Below are 22,360 nucleotides of genomic sequence, written 5' to 3'. Positions count from 1 at the left end.
TGGAATATTACTCAGCCATAAAAAGGAACGAAATTGAGTCATTTGTTGAGACGTGGATGGATCTAGAGACTGTCATACAGAGTGAAGTAAGTCAGAAAGAGAAAAACAAATATCGTATATTAACGCATGTATGTGGAACCTAGAAAAATGGTACAGATGAACCGGTTTGCAGGGCAGAAGTTGAGACACAGATGTAGAGAACAAACATATGGACGCCAAGGGGGGAAAACCGCGGTGGGGTGGGGATGGTGGTGTGCTGAATTGGAAGATTGGGATTGACATGTATACACTGATGTGTAAAAAATTGATGACTATTAAGAACCTGCAGTATAAAAGAACAAAAAACAAACAGAAAAAACAACTAATACTAAACTTTCTTTGCGTTTTTGTATGGAAATATGTTAATATAAATTAACATACAATAACATATTAATATAAATGTTTCAGACATTACATGAAATTTCTAAAAATGTTATATTTTCTGGTATAATGTTATAAGTCATAATTCTAGTTATTACTTTAAAATGTGTATCTCAGAAATAACTAAATTTACTTGTCAATTGCATTATTATGAACTTTCATCAAATCTTTAACCGTGGTCATTTTTAAGTCTTTTGTCATTTACAAACAGTTCTGGGTGTACTCTGATGCTTTTGCAAAAATGTTACTATAAAAGGGTTTCATTTTCAAGGAATTCATGTTAAAGACTCTGACAAGTACAGGTTTCTGGTAACTGACTATACTGCTGAACTGAATGAATAAGCATTTGCAGAACTCTAATGGAAAACTGATGAATTCATAAAAGTGCTAACAAAAGATCAAGATAAAAAAAATTAATTACATGGGACTGAGTGAACTGATGAGGATGATTATAATTTTTGTGACTTTCTGTTTAAATTTTTAAAAAAATCCCACAAAGAGGCAATAAACATACAAATCAATTTTCACTGCAAAGTAAAGGAGCTGTTACAAGTGGAGGATTACTGGACTGAATGTCAATATTATGACATAGTAAAAAAAAAAAAAAAAAGAATATGATAGGCAAGCCAAAGACTAAGAAAAAATATTTGCATTATATATATCTGACAAAGGACTTATACCCAGAATATATAAAGAAATCTTACAATTCAGTAAGAAAACAACCCAATTTTTAAAAAATGAGCAAAACACTTGAATAGGAACTTTATGAAACATGTATGAATGACCAATAAGTACATGAAATGATGCTCAATGTCCTTAGCAATAAGGTGTATGCAAATTAAAATAATAATGAGATATTACTACATGCCTATTAGAATAGCTAAAATTAAAAAGACAATACCAAGTGTAATGAAGGATGTGGAACAACTATTTGTGGAAATGTAAACGGTACAGTGATTATGGCAAACAGTTTGGAAGTTTCTTATAAAGTTAAACATGCACTTCCATATGACCCAGCAAACCTACTCTTAGCTATATTTACTCAAGTGAAATGAAAACTTTTATTTGTATACATTTATAGTGGCTTTATTTAATTATCAAAAACTAGGGGGCAAAAACAAATGTCCTCCAATTGGTGAGATACAGCAATAAAAGAGAACCAACTACTGATACATGTGACAACAGATATGAATCTGACATGCATAATGGCAGTAAAAGAAGCCAGACTCAAAAGAATATAGAATATACGATTCTATCTATATGACATTCTGGAAAAGGCAAAATTGTGGGGACAGAAAACAGATCAGTAGGATATGAGGGAGAGATTGGAGAAAAGGAAAATTTCTGTAGTGAACGATTGGCATGGTGATGATACAAGTGTATGCATTTGTCAAAACTCAGAACTATATACTAAAAAGGGTAATTTTACTAAACTCAAAAAAAAAAAAAAAGAACAAACCACAGCTGCATACAACGTAAATGAATTCCAAAAACAGTACTAGCAAGAGCAACAGAACATAACGTTTAGGGATACACGTTTAGGTGATGTAACTAAGATGAAGAGCAAGAAAGTAAACTCCATAAGAGACAGGATCACTGTTAACTTTGAGGGGGAGTGAGAGGGTAGAGATTGAGAAGGGGTGTAAGGGTTGGGGAACCTTCCAGGGTACCAGCATTGTTCTAATTCTTTCTCTGGTGGTTACATGAGTAGTTGCTTTCTAATAATTCATTGTGCTATCATTTATATTTTATATCCTTTTAAAAGAAAGCAACCCAGGGTAAATTATAAAACAATAAAATAATATATATACTTTTTAGAGGTAGGAAGCATTCCTGGATTCATATCTTGATTTCACCATTTGTTAGATGTGGACTTCAGGCAGGTTTCTTAACCGTTCTCAGGCTCACTTTACTCATCTATTTAATGGGAAAACTACACCTGCCTCATAAAGCAATTATGTGAATTAAATGGGATTAACGTAATTTTTCCTTGAGGGTATCTGCATAGCTCCCAATTTCCTTTTGGAGGGTTCCTCTTATCCACATGGGATGGGCCCCCCAGTAACTATGATTTTGTGTTAAATGACCCCACTACTGCCCAGCTGGGTCAGTACTCAAGCTGGGCTAATCAAGAAGCCCTCTGGGGAGCTTAAAATGGAGAATAAGCAAGTTAATTCTGTATCTGGGCTTTATCATGAACAGAACAGATATAAATTTCCAGAAGAGTAGTGTGCACACATCCTATCCCCTACATTCAGAGCAGCAGAGAAAGAAAAGACTAGAACAGGGAGACAGGGAGTACTGCCCACACTTCTGACTGATTTCTGGTTCCTGATTCCAGTCCCTTACTGAGGCCTGCCCTTGGGTTCCATAAAACACAGAATACCTACATAATAAATAAGGAAATAATGCAAGCTTAGGTTGGATTCTACTATCTACAATCCAACCGTCCTAGACAGTGTGTTATATAAAGCATGACGCACATGGAAAAGGCTCAAAATCTAATCTCTGTGACAACAACTGTCTGATCTTTTACCTCCTATATAAGGTGGGGACTTCCTTACCGAGCCCTTGAAAGAGTCCTACTGTGGTGTTCAAAACACAGACTGACCTTGTTAGCCCATTTTCACCCCTCTATCTATAAGAAATCTGTAAGAAAAGAGTCCAGCCTCAAATTTCCTGCTAGATTCAAACTTTTCAGTTGCTAAAGACTGCCTAAAGAGAGAAAGAAATTCTAGTATAACTGAATAAAATTACAACAAAAAAATTAATAGATAGAATCAAGTGCCTAAATTTAGGGCCTAAAGCAAAAGTCAGACTGGGTAAGATGTCATCTAACAACCAAGATAAAAGTTGAGCATTTACAGTTCATATTGTCCCAGATTCCATTTTTTTCTTAGGTAATGCCTACAGAATTTACACTTCTACATTTTGGTGCCTGTATTTTTACATTCTCAGGCTAAAGGCTATTTTCCCTATATATCAATAGTTAGGGTACTCTGGTACTCTGAGTAACGCTGACATCGACTTATTACTATATTCCAGAAAGTCCAACTCTTTGAGGGCAGGCTGTTTGCATATGTATCAAAAGTCAACCTATATACACTCAGATAAAGCAGTTTAGAATTAAGTTATATAAGCCAAGCTTATTGCAATCAGTCCTTATTTTACCTCATTTGTTCTTGTAAATAAATTAAAAACACAATAAGTAAAACACACGCTGAAACAACTGTTGTTACTAAGGATATGACTGTAAGGATATGACCTTACTCAATATAAGTATTTATATAACTGTACCTTACTCATATAATATGTATATGTCAGAAGACATACAAAACACCAATTATTTCATACAGCTACTTCAGTCAATTTTATGAACTAATGCTCTCCATTATATCTGACTTTAGTTTAACGCACAAAATATGAAATATGGACAATCTGGACAAATGAGTTGTTATTTTCCTAATATATGTAGAAAGCAGTATTCTTAAAAGTTTAACTGCCAATTTTAATAACAGTAACTGTATTGATGTTTTTAACCTAAGATCTGAAAAAATACATATACATTCAAGCCCATAATTTCCTTAATAAAGTTTTTTGTGACAGCTGATCTCTCAGGAATATATAATACTTTTCTCTAAACAAACATCCAATTGCCATTCATATTTGCATATAAATAGCACCTATATATAATGAGATAATATTTCTATCATCCATTCCTGGAACATGTTGGGAACTTAATCCTACTAAATTAACTGGATAACAAATATCAGTAATTATGAAACCACCTGTAAGCAATGTTCTAAATAAAATTTATTTATAAACACTAGAGGGTGCTCTAATTCAACAGTGTCTGCTCATTGCTGTACACCTGAAATTAACACAACATTGTTAATCAACTATACTCCAATATAAAATAATTTAAAAAACAAAACCAAAAAACAGTGCCTGGTATCTGGCTTTGATGCTTAATATAATTTTCTCCTTGATTAAAGATAAATGAAGATAATTTTCAGCACCAACAATTTTTGTTTTTTTTTTTTTTTTTTTTTGCGGTATGCGGGCCTCTCACTGCTGTGGCCTCTCCCGTTGTGGAGCACAGGCTCCGGATGCGCAGGCTCACGGGCCTAGCCGCTCCGCGGCATATGGGATCTTCCCGGACCGGGGCACGAACCCGTGTCCCCTGCATCGGCAGGCGGATTCTCAACTACTGCGCCACCAGGGAAGCCCCAATTTTTGCTTTTGAACTAATACATGGAGATACTTTATGAGACAAAAATTTCATCTTTCCAGAATATATAATAAAACTTAGAATTCCACTGAAATCATTTTTATTGTACAATTATTATATATTTAATATTGTGTTAAGTGGATAGAACAGAAAATAACACAGAAGTATAAAGATAGTCCTTATCTCTAAAGGAAATTAATGCAATATTCAGACGATTAAGAGAAGGTGTATCTTGTATCTTACAGGCTTAAGTTCAAGGGAAATTACAAAATGAATTTGGTAAAAAACATACAGTAGCTCAATTTCAATTTCAGTTGCTAAGTATTAAGGTATAGTTTAGCTATTTTACAAAAGTAATTTGAAATTTTAAATAATAAATAAAAGTGATATTGTTGAGGGTATCACCTGCTGTCTCAAGAAAATATTTTTTAAGCCAACAGACACAGGAAATTGAAAAAGAAAAAATCCAATGCTTTGAATATCCATAATAGGAAATAATTAATAATAATATCAATTTCAAATATTCGTAAGGAATAATTTACTGATAGTTTCTTAATTTTTTTCTAAAACATTCACAAGCTCAATTATAAATCTTTGAAATTTTCAAAATTAAAAGTAATTTATATGCTGCCATTTGACAATCCAGAAAAGTTCCCTGGAGTATGAGTTTCCAATAGACAGCATTAAACAATCCCAAATAACAAAGTTTAATGGCTAGGAAAATATTCGTCTATATAGTTCAAGAAAGTGGCTATTAACTGAGACACTATTTAATCCCAACAAAGTATTGTGCCTTTAAAAATGTTTACAGAAAAGAAAACAAGTAGAACATTATAAATACTTCTAAATTCACATACCCCAAATCAACCAGTCTCTCGCAATCTCTCTCTCTCTCACACACAAACACACACACACGCACGCACGCACACGCACACTCACTACTCACATACACACAGTCCATTCCCCAAGAGGGGAGTACTTGGCTCATACCTCTCTCTCTCATTCTCTTCCCTAATCAATAACTAAGAGCCCCCAAAGAAATCCTAAAGATAAACTTTTCAAGATTAATAGAATACAACACTAGGCAAAAGCCAGAGATAGGACTGAACCAGGTTCACAAACCACCCAGACTCTACGGACCAAAACACATGGCAGAGAACTAATCAGATTGCTGGAACCCAGAGAAATTCTGAAAATGCAAGCATTGTGTTATAGTTTGAAGTACACATTTGGCACCTATATTCTTTTGGCACTCACTTCCCCTTTATATGTTTATCTGCTTTGCATTTACCAGATTCCTAGGGCCCTATTATACTCTAAATGCCCAGCTGTCAACTTCCCTATTCAGTGTCACGTCATTTAACACCTTCTCTTTTTTTTTTTTGCGGTACGCGGGCCTCTCACTGTGTGGCCTCTCCCGTTGCAAAGCACAGGCTCAGCGGCCATGGCTCACGGGCCCAGCCGCTCCGCGGTATGTGGGATCTTCCCGGACCGGGGCACGAACCCATGTCCCCTGCATCGGCAGGCGGACTCTCAACCACTGCGCCACCAGGGAAGCCCCATTTAACACCTTCTACTGCAAAAGGTGACAACCTACACATTGTTAGAGAGTATTAATAATGTCTGAAACATTCACATACCTGCCCCATCATGCAGGTCTTCTGAACCATCATATATACCTCTACTGACAGAAAAGTATGGCTCTGAGACAGTCAGTTGTGTAAGTTTTAGTCCTTTTTAAACCAAGCCTGAACTCATACTTCTACAAACATATTTTGGAGCTACAACATAACCCTAATCAAGATCTTAGCTTCCCACTGATATTTAGAGCTTTTGCCCCTTAATCTGAAAAGCATAGGGGCTACATAAAGTAAAGAATGGGTAGAAATGTGTGATTTTCTTTATAAATACTAATTTTCATCTCTTAATATAATGTTACATAAAAGTTTACAAATCGTGAGACTAGAATACTCTATTCACATAATAATTTAAGATGAATACCTGCTTTCCAAGATTCCTGAATCTGGCTGCAAACTAATAGTCTCTGTTGTAATTTCCACTTTCCGTACACTTCCAAAGAAATCAGTTATCAGGACATTTTTAGGATCCCTCTGAAAAAGATCAGTGCGATGTCCAGGAGTAGACACACATAGACTTTTGGGGCATACCTGAAACTGAAAAAAATATGTACAACAATAATAAATACACATGCTTACGTATTCATACAACTTTTATTAAATCCATTAATACAATATAGTAGACTGTAATATATTTTCAAAGCTCTCCCAACCTAAAGAAACTACTGGTTCTAAAGATTAAAGTTTCATTGCTATCGTAAAGCTTGACACTTTAAGAAGCTTTACAGACATTAGAATAGGTTATCAATAAAACAGGAAGCTGGCAAGGGAACGAAAAAAACATTCACTTTTTTAAATCATATGCTACAAAGTTTATTTTGAACACTTATTTATGAGAACTCATAGGTAACACTATGACAAGAGAATTGCTTTTTTTCTGTATCTACATTCATCTCAGTGGAATGCGCTACCAGAGGAGTTTTTTAAACATTTTGTAATCATGACGCTTCATTCAAACTTTAAATTCAAATAAAATATTACATAGTAGCTCAATATGTAAAAAAAGATGAAACCAGAGCTGCTCTGGATTGCAGGAAGTTAAGCGTAGCCTGCTCACTAGCTATCCCCCCCATCCTCCTGCTGTAAATCTACAAAAACCATTCTATAAATCAAGTAAATTTCTTAGTTTATCCATGATAAAAATAACAAACCCAAAGCACCTCAATACACTATAGTGCTCCAGAGAATAGTCTGAAAACTACAACTTCACCACTACACAGATCTCACAATATTTTTTATGTTAATCTTATTCCTGATATTCCACATCAGTGCATTACCAAGGACCTTTGCAGGACATTTGGTCCATGCCAAAAGGTCCTTGATATTTGGTCCTGTCCAAAACCATCTGGCATGAACCAAATATGCTCATGAACATTTGGACAAGACCAAATTTCAAGGACCTTTTGGCATGGGCCAAATGTCGTATGGACGTTTTGGACAGGACCAAGTGTCTGCTAACCCCAGACACATGTTCATTCACTCAGCAAAGCATAAAAAGTGTCTATTATACACACTTCATATGGTTACCTTCCATAGGGGATACAAAAATTGATGAGACTTGGGTCCTCTCCTCAAGGCTTTAAGTCTAGTCAGAGATGAATAAACTTAACAAGGTAGAAAAAAAAGGGACAGGTTCTAATTCAGAAAAAGAAAAACTTAGTGTTTGAGGATAAGAAAAAAGGAGTGGGGCTTTAGCTATTTTCTGAAGGAAAAGGAAGATTAGATTGGAAAAAATATTCCTAATAAAGGAGCAGCTGCAGAGACATGTTAAGGCAAAGAACTCAATTTGGCAGAAGCCCAGAATATATGAAGGAAACCATTACAGGCCCACTAGTAAGGACCCAAAGCCCACAGCACTTGCCGATTTGTAGGGACAAGACTATCTGTGTAGGTAATCACCAACACGACAGTAGAGGGATGGGGAAGGGCACGGCAACTATAATTTTTGAAACAGTGTTCCAAGCACTGTGTTAAGCAGTTTGCAGATATTCTCATTTAAGCTTACCAATAACTTTGAGGTATACAAAAATTATTATCTCTCCTTCAAACTAAGGCTCAAAGAAATTAATTGGTCTAACATCATACTGCCTTCCAGGTTCAGGAAAGCAATAACAGGAAATACAAAGAAGAGTTCAGGATATAAATTAAGAAGCAAAGAAGGAAAAAAGGATGGGGGAAGATCAAGAAAGTTAAATGTCAAACAAGGACAAAACAGACAGAAGGCTGAATAAACAAAATAAAAGATAAAACAAAATAAACAAGATAAAATTAAAGTTCGAGGTATATCAAAGGTATTCCTGTATGAGCAACTTGGTTGGTTTTATTAGGTACTAGCAGAAGAAAGCAGGAAAAGAAAAGTAGTTGAATGAGCTTGGGAAACACTAAATAAGTATTATCTTCTTTGCTGCTAAAAAAAACAAATAAACAAACAAAAAAAACCTTACACTTTAAAAAAAACTGAATTATAATTGAAACAATTATATTAGTTTCAGATGTACCACACAGTGATTTGATATTTTTATACATCACAAAATGATCACCATGATAAGTCTACTTACAATCTGTCACCATACAAAGTTATTACAATATTACTGGCTATATTCCCTATGCTGTACATTACATTGCCATGACTTATTTACTTTTAACTGGAAGTTTGTACTTGTTAATCCTCTTTATCTATTTCACCCGTGTCCCCACTCAACCACCCCTCTGACAACCATCTGTTTGTTCTCTGTATAAGTCTACTTCTGTTTGTTTTCTTTATATTCCACATATAATTGATAGCATACAGTATTTGTCTTTCTCTGTCTGACTTATTTCACTGAGCATAATACCCTCTAGGTCCATCCATGTTGTTGCAAATGGCAGAATTTCATTCTTTTCTAAGGCTGAGTAATATTCCATTGTATATATAGCACAACTTTACACACTCATCTACTGATGGAGACTTATGGTTGCTTCCCTATCTTGGCTATTGTAAATAATGTTCCTATGAACACTGGGGTGCATGAGAGTGTTTTCCCCTATTTTATATTCTTACCTCCTTTGTTTTATATTAACTGACCATATAAACAAGCATGCCTTTATTTCCAGGCTATCTATTCTGTTCCATTGTTCTATGTGTCTGTTTTTGTGCAGTACCATATGATTATTATTATTTTTTTAATTTGAAAATCTAATTGGCTTTAACAGGCCAATTCATGAATCAGGCAGCATCCCATCTAGCAACTAGAAGGGTGCTCTGAGGAGTTGCACTAAATAGGTTTTATAGGAGGAAAGTCGGGGAGCTATTAGAAAAAGAAAAGTTTTTTTAGGCCAGGCTTCCTTTGGGGGGTGTGGGGGGAGGAAATGACACGGGTTTTATCATGCAGATTGCCTCTAGGGGGATGGGGGATAGAGCGCCCAAAACGTTTTTTTGCTTAATTCCCGTAACATCCACAGATCATGGTTCCAGGTTCATAAATTTTAAGTTGGTCATTCTCTTCATTTCATTTCTGACCTTCCAGTCTTAGGAGATCATTTGCCTGGCAGTTAGCAGCTGCGAACATGAATTGAAAGCTTTTGAGAGAATACGATCTGCCAGGGGGATTATTATGATTATTATAAGCAGGATAATTCCCAGTACTCGGAAGGCACTCCAGAGTCAGGTCCCCAAGACCCAAACCAATCAAAGACCCGGTTGAAGGAGTCACCCTTTTAAGCCAAGTGGTTTGCTGAGTGACTGAGCTTCACCTTCCCTAGAAATGTCAATCCTGTTGGTGGCATTGGCCGCAGTACAGACACCTCCCGGTTCAGCTAAAAGATAATCAAGGACTATTCTATAATCAAGAACAACTCTAGCCACAGAGTCTATGGGCAGCTAATGCTTTAGCAGTGGATTCTGCAATACTTTCAAGAGTTAAGAAGAGGCTTCTGATCATATTCTCATTTGTATTTACTCCTAATCAGGGAAATTGACCCTGCCAAAGGAAGCGATTCTGAATTATGAATGCCTCCTGGTAGGTCCTTTCTAGAACAGTTAGGGGCACAGTTAGATAACCTAATAGGTACTGCATGGTTATATACCAGCCATTTAGGCATTCATAGGCCCAAGGAGAATAACCATCACTGACTAAGACAAATCCTGTCAGGGCACAAACTACTTCCACTTAGGTGGCACTGTTAATGGATTCATTTGCAAGTGTTGTTGCACTTGCCCGTTCAAGCCAGATTTTCTCCTAACCTGAAATAAAAAGTTGTTCTAAATTCGAGAGGTTACCTCTCTAAGCAATAGCCTGGGAGATACAGATGATGGCGTTATCTTTCCAGGTCAATTCCAGAGTAAAGGAAAGAAAGCAAAGAGGAAAAGGTTTTAGTTAAAGTATGAAGTCTTGATCCATCATCTTGGGCAAAAGCAGTCTACATCAATGTCAGCTACTTCTCTTCCTTGTCAATTTGATTCAGGGGTCTCCAGCATTAGTACAGGACCAGATGCCAGGTGGAATCCTCCTTGGCTGTGAGATGTGCACCCAAGGCTCAAAACCTTTGCAGCAGTGTCAGTGGTCAGGTACACTTGGTTAGGTCCCTTCCAATGGGGCTCAAGGGCTGCCTTTGTTCTTAGTGATTCCAAATCAGAAGGGTGAGAGAAAGCTGTAAATGTTAATTGGGTAAGTCATAGTCAGATATCTGAGGAAACTAGAGGAATCTTTGACCACAATTAACAGGACTAGAATCTAATATCTACAAAGGTGCAAACATAATTTTTCTCTCTATGATTATCCCATTTTTTTAAACCAGAGATAATCACAGTAAAACTAATTTGTCTGTATTAAACTTGGCCTGATTTTTATAGAAGTACAGCAAGAATAATGACGGACCATAATAAGTTCTTTTTTAAGATTGCTTTGCTGGAACCTTGTAAGCAAAGTACCAGCTTGATTTTTCCACGTGGTTTCTTGCAGCTGTCTGGCCATGTCTGAGTCTATGTACACATTCCAGTCAAAGCCTTGGTAATATAGCCCATGTTTCTAATTGTGTCCTGTTACAAGGAACATGAAAATAAGAATACTCACTGAGAGTTTCTGAATTCTGGGGATCAGATAGGGAGAAAAAGTAAATGTTTCATCTTTGTTCACAAAGGTATATATTACCAAATTGTTGATAGCTTAATAGAAAAGATTTCTTTAAATCTGGAAAAAACATTAAAGAACCCGCAATATTTTAAACACACAGTCATAAAAATTATAATCATCCTTATCAGTTCATTCAGTCCCATGTTATTAATTCTTGTTCTGCTTGAATCCAGTTTTTTCCGTTAGTTCTCTCAAACTTGCCTGATGATTGAGGGTGATAGGGACAGTAATAATTCCAAGAAATTTGCAAGGTTTTCGTTAAAGACCGTATGATTTTCCCAGTGCAGTGTGTGCCTCAATCACTGGAGATTGTGGAAGGTATACCCCAGGCGGGAAACACATTTTCTAACAGTTTCTTTGCCACAGTGAGGGTACTGGCCTTGCAGCAGGGGAAGGCTTCAACCCATCCAGGAAACATACATACAATAACAAGAACATACCGATAACCCATACTAAGTGGCAAATGAATGAAGTCCAGTTGTAGGTGCTAAAGGAGTCCAGAGACAGGAGGTCTGAGACCACCTCTAGGGACAAAAATTGTTATTCTTAAATGCACTGGTGGGTGGACAAAAGAATGCAAAAAAAGAAAAACGTTTTCCAGGAAGAACCAAACGCTGTCTAGGTTCTCCCATAGCCCTGACTGGTCATTCAGTTTACAGCCATTATTTACCCACCTTAATTTCTCTGATTCAGGAACAAACTGTTGCCATGTTACAAGGACATCAGGATGGCAAAAGTCTGGCACTGAGCGGGTCATGTTTTGCAGAAGCAGAATGGACTTCATCCACATGTGCCACCATCTTTATAAGCCTCTATTGCTGCTGCCTTTGCATGAAAGTCAGCTAGGGCAACTCCCTAATACTGAGGTTCAGTCCTTTGGTGTAAGCCTCAATTTTGATGACAGACAATATAATACACCCGGATATATCAGACTGCCAAGAATTTCATGCGATTTCTGGAACACTTATAATACATACCTATATAGACACAGCATAAAGAAGGCTTGTTCCTTCTTATTTGACAATGTTTCCCATGTAACTTAACATATGAAATAAGCCTAATCAGTTTAACATCTTCCTTTTTATAAGGAGAGGAAATACATCCTTTGAAATGATCCAGGCACCCTCTGAAAAACTTGAAAGTTAATTGAGGTCAAAAGACTTTAGTTTTAGAATCTGATTTTGGGAAGTCTGCCAAAGATACCAAAAGGTTTGGACACTTGAAGAAACAGGATCACAGATCAATATGAAACAATACTGTCTACTTAGCAGATGAAAAAAATTAAGTTCTAGTTTGAAGTACACTATTGATAATAAAGCTTAATTTTTAAAACCTTTATAAACAATTCAATTTCAGCCAGCTTGATTAGACAAGGTAAAATTCTCTCTCTCAACCTTTTATATACCTTTAGTTTGTCCTTCATAACCAGAAGTTCTAGTTCAGACAAAATTATCCTCATTTCCCTTAACACAAATGCATCTTTATTCCTCATACTTTTTCTTAGCCAAAAACACATCCTGCTTTTCCCTGCATATGGAGATGTCTCCCATATCGTTTCTAATAGCCTTACTTGCATAATTAGAATTTTTAACCTTTAAAAACCTTAATTTCTAGTGAAAATTTAGGAAGTAAACAATTGTGGACTATCTCTTACACTAGCATTACAGCTTGGCAAACTTATACTTTTTTATAATTTCTAGAAACATGTGCTTTCTCATAGAAAATTTCTAAGCATGGCACCAAACAAGTGTGAATGAATAATGTTGCCTGCCATATCAGTAAACAAAGGATGTTGCAGCCATGGAGCCACTAGAGCTGCCCCCAAAGGTGCATGCTGAAGGGACTCAGGATGGGAAAGCCCAGGATACTGGCCCTAGACAGCTATGGTACATATCAAAGGAATGATTTCAATGAGCCCAGACTCTTGCATCTTCCCATACATAGAAAAGTGCTAAATTCATTAATTTGAGATGTCTGGTTTTATTTAATTAACAGTAATCTTTTGATGTTCTGACTACCTGGTCTTCGTTGCAAAAACTCCTATAAAATCTGGCTCCTCCCTTACCTCTTCGTAACAGTCCCTCAGAGCTATCTGAGAGGCTACATCCTGGGCTTAAGTCCTCAATTTTGTCTGCCAAACAAAACATAATTCTCAACTTTTTGGTTGCGCATTTTTTCAGTCGACACATGCTTACTAATAAACCCAAATTTATCTTTAGTTTCTCTATAATAAGAAACCAAAAGTAGATAAACCTATGCTCAATAATTAATGGCTCAGTATTTTTTCTTATTTGGGGAGATCTAGATATTCAATAAGTTTCTAGCACTTAACTTAATCTTAGCAAAACTTTAAGGTTTCAGCTTACAGAAAAGATTTGCGAAATTAATTTGAAAAGTTCAACTAAAAACTTTTTATCCTACTTATATTTATTTAATACTTCCTCTTAATAATTGTTTAGATTACTTATGAAAACTTCATCATATCCAGTTATTTTTCTTGCAAGCCTAGGTAAAATAAAAGTATTATATTTAATGCTGATAACTCTAAAGACATCTCTGCTTTAATTAAACCAACAACCTTAAACTAGCTTTTATTCACAAAAGATATCTTAGATCACATAATTTTAAAAAGCATTTCAGTTAGTTTCTGTTGTATTTCTGACAACTTTGGAATGCCCAACTGTAACAGGGAGAGCCAATTTTGTCTCCACATTGGATCTGTTTCTTTGACTTTAGCCTTTGCTTTTCCTTGCTTTTGTTATTATAATCATACATAATGGCCTGCCGGAGGGAACCCTACCCACCTGCAAATGGCTGCAAGAAAGAAGAAATTAACACGTGCCCTCCTGGAGGCTGCATTCCAGGAGATGTTTTTGCAAGACTGATGGCCCTTTTTACTTTACTTCCTCCCCGCCTCTACCTCTCTATTCTGCCTTACTTTACTTACCTCTCTGATTCTATAAAAGAAACTGGCATCCAGACCCCGATAAGATGGTTTTCTGGGGGACCTTAGTCCACCACCTTCTCGGTCTGCTACCTTTCTGAATAAAGTCCTATTCCTTGCCTCAACACCTTGTCTCCCGATTTACTGGCCTGTTGTGCGGCGAGCAGAGCGTGCTTGCACTCGGTAACACAATCGTTACAAGCCTGTCTTCAAACCAACTAAATAGAGCTCTTCTACAAAATAATTCTGCAGTACCATCTAGAGGTTAAAAAAAGACAACAACACATATCTACAACATACATAAGTAGATACACACAGATGCTAAGGGAGATCTCATAGTTATCAATATTTGTGGAGAAGACACAAGATTTTTTATCTGCCAAATTTCCAAATATTTCTTCCTTTCTTTTTTTTTCTTTTCTGATGAGAAACAATTGCATTTCAAAGAATGGCTCTTAAGTCTCAGAGAAGATGGGGATAGGAAATCTACATCACAAAGACACAGATTAAGTGCAGAACAATTCTATTTCCAAAGTCCCAATATCTACAAGTATTTTGAGATGAAGAGAGGAGGTTTAGGGATTGGCAAAAAGGAATGACACCCATCTACCTATTGTTGGAATGTTTCTTTTCCTCTGGGTATATCTAGCTTAGGGTATAAGGTCTAAATTCTTACCAGACTGAATAATTTCAGTTCCCTAAGTGTTTAAGGGAATAATTTAGCAGTTTACCCAAAAAATCTGTATCATCAACTCTGTGAGGGGCCCATATGGGAGTTTAAGTTGATGTTGAAGAATTTGCAGAGAGCCTTGAGAACAATCTCTTTTCCAGTGTCCCAGCTGATAACAGCTGAAACATTGATCTCTGGGAAAGTGTTTTGATAATGAACCCCCAAGAAGGTGAAATGGGGAGGCCTAGGCATTGTTTTAGACATCTTTTGTATATTTAATTTTTCATTGGCTTTGTGCAACAAATCTTTTAATGAAGTTATTTTGGAATTTTGAAAGCTTTTGGAGACTTCTGCATACTAATTAAAATAGGTATTCCATTTGGTTTAACTTGGAAGCCCTTGTTTTTAAGTGATCTTACCTATTTGGAACATTCCTCCTAATGGCCAATATAATTCTAGGTTGATTTTAGTAAAACTTTGCCATTTTGTTAAATAACTGCAGCTTCCAGGATTCATAGTTCTTAAATATAAACTAAGCAGATGTGATGGAAGGCAGTGTGCTCAACTATTTGGACATAAAGAATCACGTTTCTTCTAGCTAGGCCTTTGGTTTTCTCAGTCAAACTAATACCTAAGAGGGACTTGTGGCAGGGTTGGGAATTATGCGGTGTTTTACGGTGTACATTGTTGCATGGAAGTTTTCTTGAGGTTGGTGGGTGACCTAGATGTCAGTCTAACCCATTCTGTGACCAACTTATCCTAACATGAGACTCTTTGGGTTAGGTGATGAGCGCTCTAATAACTTTTAAATGTCTGGTACCCACCAATCTTTGCAGCTTTTTGGCTTCTGAGATTCCCATTAGCAATGGGCTTTACTTCGTGTGCACATTAACAGAAACCCATGTTAACTTAAAAAAAAAAAAAAGAGAGACAGAGAGAGAGAGAGAGACTGGGGAAAGGACTGAACGAGCAGACCTCAAAGAATGAGGACTGCAGACTGATTCCAAGCAAAAGGAGAACTGCAGCTATAACTAGTAGTTCTCAACAGGGAATTTGGGAAAGGATTCCAAACAAATGGGGAGGTGCATATTAAACCATCATAGTTCCAAATGAGGAGACAGAATCAAGGGACTGGAGTTTTCCACTCAAAACAATGAACTGTGGAAAGCTAATTAGATCAGGAGCTCGAACACAAAAATAACAGAGCTCAACCAAAAGGAACTTACCAATGGCCCTTGGAAACAGCAAGAAAGACAGTGAACTGAAAAGGGTTCACAGGGTTCCATGCCTGTGTTTCCTGCTCCTTGAAAGCCATCCCAAGTTCACTTCAAATCTCATCGCTGCCACCCATCCGTTAAAAAAATAAAAGTCAACCAAGTAAATTTGAAGATGTATTTGGCTTTATTAGATGATTCATGAATTGGGCAGGCAGCATTCCATCTAGCAACTAGAAGGGTGCTCCCAGTACCACACTTGTTTTGATTACTATAGCTTAGTAGCATAGTTTGAAATGAGAGCGTATGATAGCTCCAGCTTTGTTCTTCTTTCTCAAGATTGCTTTAGCTATTTGGGGTCTTCAGTGCTTCCATACAAAATTTAGGATTATTTGTTCTAGTTCTATTTTTTAAAATGTCTTTATTATTTTGATATGGATTGCATGAAATCTGTAGATTGCTTTGAAAAATATGGACATTTTAGCAATATTAATTTTTCTAAATCAGAAGCATGGATTTATTCTACTTATTTGTGTCATCTTCAGTTTCTTTCATCAATGCTTAGTTTTCAGAATACAGGTCTTTCACCTCCTTGGTTAAATTCATCTCTAGGTATTTTATTCTTTTTGATACAATTGTAAGAGGGATTGTTTTCATCACTTCTCTTTATGATAGTTCATTATTAGTGTACAGAAATTCAGCCAATTTTTGTATATTAATTTTGTATCCTACAACTTAACTGAATTCATTATTAGTTCTAATAGTTTTTTTGGTAGAGTCTTTAGGGATTTCTGTATTATGCCATCTGCAAATAGTGACAGTTTTGCTACTTCTTCCTTTCCAGTTTGGATGACTTTTATTTTTTTTCCTGACTAATTTCTTTTTTTTTTAACATCTTTATTAGCATATAATTGCTTTACCATGTTGTGTTAGTTTCTGCTGTATAACAAAGTGAATCAGCTATATGCATACGTATATCCCCATATCCCCTCCCTCTTGCATCTCCCTCCCACCCTCCCTATCCCAGCCCTCTAGGTGGGTACAAAGCACCGAGCTGATCTCCCTGTGCTATGCAGCTGCTTCCCACTAGCTATCTATTTTACATTTGGTAGTGTATATCTGTCAACGTTACTCTCTCAGTTCATCCCACCTTACCCTTCCCCCTCCCCATGTCCTCAAGTCCATTCTCTACGTCCGTGTCTTTATTCCTGTCCTGCCCCTAGGTTCATCCTTTTTTTTTTAGATTCCATATATACGTGTTAGCATACAGTATTTGTTTTTCTCTTTCTGACTTACTTCACTCGTATGACAGACTCTAGGTCCATCCACCTCACTACAAATAACTCAGTTTTGTTTCTTTTTTGACTAATTTCTGTGGCTAAGACTTCCAATACTATGGATAAAAGTGGCAAGACTGGGCATCCCTGTATTGTTCCTAATCTTAGAGTAAAAAGCTTTCTCAGTTTTTCACTGCTGAGTATAATGTTAGTTGTGAGTTTGTCACATACGGCCTTTATTATATTGAGGTATATTCTCTCTACACCAACTTTGTAAAGAGTTTTTATCATAAATGGACGTTGAATTGTCAAATGCTTTTTTCTGCATCTATTGAAATGATCATATGATTTAAATCAGGCATTTTGTGAATGTGGTATATCACATTATTGATTTGCAGGTGTTAAACCAAACTTGCATCCCTGGAATGAATCCCACTTGATCATGCTGCATGATCCTTTTAATGTATTGTTGAATTTGGTTTGCTAATATTTTGTTGAGGATTTTTGCATCCATTTTCATGAGGGATATTGGCCAGTAATTTTCTTTTTTTGCAGCATCAATTCTTTTGTTTTGGTGTCAGGGTAATGCTAGTCTCATAAAATGACTTTGGAAGTGTTCTTTCTTTCTTCTCAAACTGAAGAAAAAGTGTGTATTATCCAAAGTGTGTATTATTTTATTTGGAATAATTTGACAAGGATGGGTATTAACTTCTTTAAATGTTTGGCAGAATCACCTATAAAGCCACCTAGACCTGGACTTTTGTTTGTTGGCATTTTTTTTTTTTTTGGATTACTGATTTAATTTCATTACTATTAATTGGTCTATTCAGATTTTCTAATTCCTCATGATTTAGTCTTGGAAGACTGCATGTTTCTAGGAATTTATCCAATTCTAGATTGTCTAATTTGTTGGCATATAATTGTTCATAATAGTCTCTTATGATCTTTTGTATTTCTGTGATACTGACTGTAATTTCTCCTCCTTCATTTCTGATTTTATTTATTTGGGTTCTTTTTTCCTTGATGAGTCTGTCTGGCTAAAGATTTGCCAATTTTGTTTATCTTTCAAAGAACCAGCTCTTAGTTTCATAGATTGTTCTATTGTCTCTTTAGCTGTTATTTCATTTATTTCTGCTCTGATCTTTATTATTTCCTTCCTTCTACTAACTTCGGGCTTTGTTTGTTCTTCTTTTTCTAGATCCTTTAAATGAGTTAGATGGTTAAGAGTTTTCATGTTTCTTGAGGTAGGTCAGTATTAATATGAACTTCCCTCTTAGAAACTGCTTTCGCTAGCAGCATCCCAAAGATTTTGGAATGTGTTTCCATCTGCATTTGTCTCAAGGTATTTTTTGATTTCTTTGATAACCCACTGATTGTTTAACAGCATGTTGTTTAGTCTCCACATGTTTTGTGTTTTTTTTCCAGTTTTCTTTTTATAATTGATTTCTTGTTTCATACTGTTGTGATCAGAAAAGATGCTCAAATTTATTAAGACTTCTTAAATTTACTGAGACTTGGTCCATAGCCTAACATGTGATCTATCCAGCAGAATGTTCCATGTGCACTTGAATGTGTATTTTGCTGTTTTTGTTTTGGATGGAATGTTCTGTATGTATCTATTTAGTCAATCTGATATAAGATGTCTTTTAAGGCCAATGTTTCCTTGTTGATTTTCTGTCTGGATTATCTATCCATTGATATTAAGTGGGGTATTAAGTCCTCTACTATTATTGTATTGCTGTCTATTTCTCCCTTTATTTCTGTTACTCTTTGATTTATATATTTAAGTGAGCCCATGTTGGGTGCACAAATGTTTACAAATGTTATATCCTCTTGTTGGACTGACCCCTTTATATTATGTAATGCCCTTCTTCATCTTTTGTTACAGTATTTGTTTGGAAGTCTATTACTACCCCAGTGTCCTTTTCATTTTCATTTTCATGGTGTATCTTTTTCCATCTTTTTCTGTAGTTCATTTCTGTTCCTTTATTCTTCTCTTTCTTTCTTCCCTTGTTGTTTGTTTTCTTTACAGTTAATTTTAATTCCTTTTCATTTACTTTTGTGTATTTACTAAAAGTTTTTTGTTTGTGGTTACCATAGGTGACACATAACATCCTACATATATAATGGTCTCCTTTAAGTTGATAGTAACTTAATTTTGAACACATTCCAAAGCTTTATATTTTACTTCCCCAACACATTTTGATGACATATTTTACATCTTTTCATTTTATATATCCCTTAATTAAGTATTGTATTTCTAATTAATTTTATGACTTTTGTCTTTTACCCTTTGTACTGACTTTATAAATGATTAATCCACTACCTTTTTATTTATCTTTTTCAGTGAAATTTTTAATTTACTATGTTATCTTACTATTGATTAGTATCTTTTCTTTCTAGCTTAGAGAAGTCCCTTTAACATTTCTTGTAAAATGGTGATAAACTCTTTTAGTTTTGCTTATCTGGAAAACTCCTAATCTCTCCTTCAATTCTGAATGATAACCTTGCAGGTTACAGAATTCCTAGTTGGCAGTTATTCCCTTTCAAAACTTCAAAATGTAGTAAGTAGTTTGATGTTATCAAATCTGATAGCTTAAAGCAGTGGTTTTCAGAATTTTAGAGTTGAACCTCTTTAATAAATAGAAACCTACCTGAAAGGTTTCTATATAATAAAAGAGATCAATATAAAGCTGCTTGGTTTATGAAATACTAGAGTCCAGAACCTTATCTACTCAGCCTCCCATTCATTCCAAAGCTCCATGAAAGCAGGGACAGTATCTGCCTCTATCTCTAGAGTACAGCCAGTGCCTGTCACTTAGCAAAAACTCAAGAAATATTTGTGAATGAATTAAGATATAAATTAATGAAAAAAGAATGCAAGTCATTAATTCACAGTAATTATCCAGTCTAGTACAACCGCTATTTCAAGCTTTTTATTATGCTTACTTTTGATAGCAACCTCAAAGTAGATTTATTTTAAAAGAGACAATCAGTGCAGAAAATTCAGGAAAAAAAGTTGAACTAAATTCAACAGGCCACATCAAAACATGGTACTAGAAGTTGTAGGGTGCACAAAAATATGTAAGAGGAGGTCTCTCTCCTTCAAGAACTTCCCATTAAGTGAGAAAAACATTTACACTCAATTAGTAAGTCCAAAAAAAGACAGACTGTGACAAATGGCACACACAAAAAAGAAATAAAGCTCTGAGTAGCTTTACTTATTTTACATAAATTCCAAAAAGAAGACTATGGGAAGATCTCCTGGAGGAGGTAGGATCTGATTTGACTCCCAAAGAATAGGTAGAATTTCAATATGTGAATCTAAAAAAGATTTCTGGTAAGGAAAAAAACATGAGCAAATGAATGAGAATAGCAAAATACCTCAAGGAATAGCAAGTTAACTAGGCTAAGGTTTTAGGCCTCTTGTAGTAAAGAAAGAGATACTACTGTAATGGGAGATTCAAAACACTTTAAAAGGCCACCATTCAGCATATGGAAGAGTACCCTAGAAGTCGAGGAATAACAGACTTCACTTATCACATTAAGGTTAGCATAGCTATTGTGCTATAACCAAATCAAGCAAATACTTACAAGATCATTCATATTAGTTTGGCTAGCTGGATTAATTTCCTCCAAAAATTCTAAGACATAAAATGTGTATCTATCCATCAGATGGACTCCAATTGCAGGATCAGGTTGATGCTATAAAAAAGCAAAGGAAAAAAAAGTGCAAGTCTAATAGATAGGATCATTACATTACAACAAAATATTTTAAATATAATCAAAATTTCCTTCTAAGATATAAAGAAGTCTAAGAATAAGAAATAACATATATATTTATAAAACATATAAGTGATTCTAGAAATAGCTACACATTCCAAAGACAATGCCATTTACAAGCGGGAAAGAAAAAATGCACTTACCGAGAGTGAATCTTCTCCCACTTGGCTACTAGCTAAAGCCATTATGTTAGGAGAATAAAATCTCTCATACATGGATGCTCCTTGACAAGTATCAATAATAAACAATAGCTCATTGTAGCTGAAAGAAACGTGATATCTTTGACATGAATCATGCTGTTAAACATATATTAACATTTTACAATACTTCCCTAAGATGTTAAAGTCATATCTTAGTCATTTCATTAGCTAAAAATTTGAGATTTTTTGATAGAATTCCCAATACAAATTTAATATTAGAAATATTAAAGGTATAACCTGTCCAGGGGAACCACCTCAATAGAGGGCAGTAGTTGTGCCATAAAGTGGCCACCCCAACTTCTTCCCCCTCCCTTATCTATGCCACAAGATTCAGAATCCAAACAAATGTTCAATTCAAAAAACATTTATCTGGCACCCACACAGTCCTAGAAACTGAGCTAGATACAGAAAAAATATATATATGACTTAGTCACCATACTCAAAGATCTTAAAATCTAACTGGAAGACAGACACATAAACAATATAACTAAATCAGAATGTGATGAGTGTTACAAATTTTAATGAAGGCCTACAATGTGCCTGACACTAAGCTGGGGATACAACAGTCCTTGCCCTCACAGAGCTTAGAGTCTAACAAAGTCAAAGTGCTCCAAGAGCACTGAGAAAGAAACAGAGGAAACTGTAAGGAAAGGCAGGTCAGGGAAAGGTGATGTCTGACAAGGGCAGTGAGGGGTGAGTGTTATATTATTTAACAAAGAAAGGAATCGCACATTCCAGTAGAGGAAAAAGCCTGTATTAAGGCATCTAAATGTAAAAAAGTATAAATGTTTAGGAAAAAGGAATTGTATCGTGTAGCTTGGATTTAGAGTTAATTTGGTAAAATGGAGAGAAATTCGTTTCAAAAAGGTAAGG

The 22,360-nt window shown here is 35.6% G+C and overlaps 1 protein-coding gene across 1 annotated transcript in view; it reads right to left on the bottom strand.

Annotated features, from left to right (window-relative positions):
- The window catches only part of PIGK (phosphatidylinositol glycan anchor biosynthesis class K), a 137,809-nt gene that overhangs the window by 70,838 nt on the left and 44,611 nt on the right, over positions 1-22,360 (bottom strand). The window contains exons 7-9 of the mRNA XM_024119859.2: positions 21,431-21,548; positions 21,099-21,209; positions 6,653-6,825 (exon numbers count right to left, since the gene is read on the bottom strand). Of these exons, the coding sequence (XP_023975627.1) occupies positions 6,653-6,825; positions 21,099-21,209; positions 21,431-21,548 (402 nt within the window). The remainder of the gene's footprint in view (positions 1-6,652; positions 6,826-21,098; positions 21,210-21,430; positions 21,549-22,360) is intronic.

The sequence above is a fragment of the Physeter macrocephalus genome, chromosome 4 (genome assembly GCF_002837175.3).
Source record: "Physeter macrocephalus isolate SW-GA chromosome 4, ASM283717v5, whole genome shotgun sequence".
Classification (NCBI taxonomy): domain Eukaryota; kingdom Metazoa; phylum Chordata; class Mammalia; order Artiodactyla; family Physeteridae; genus Physeter; species Physeter macrocephalus.
Note: the sequence above shows the minus strand (reverse complement) of the source record. Positions and strands in the feature narration are given on the sequence as shown.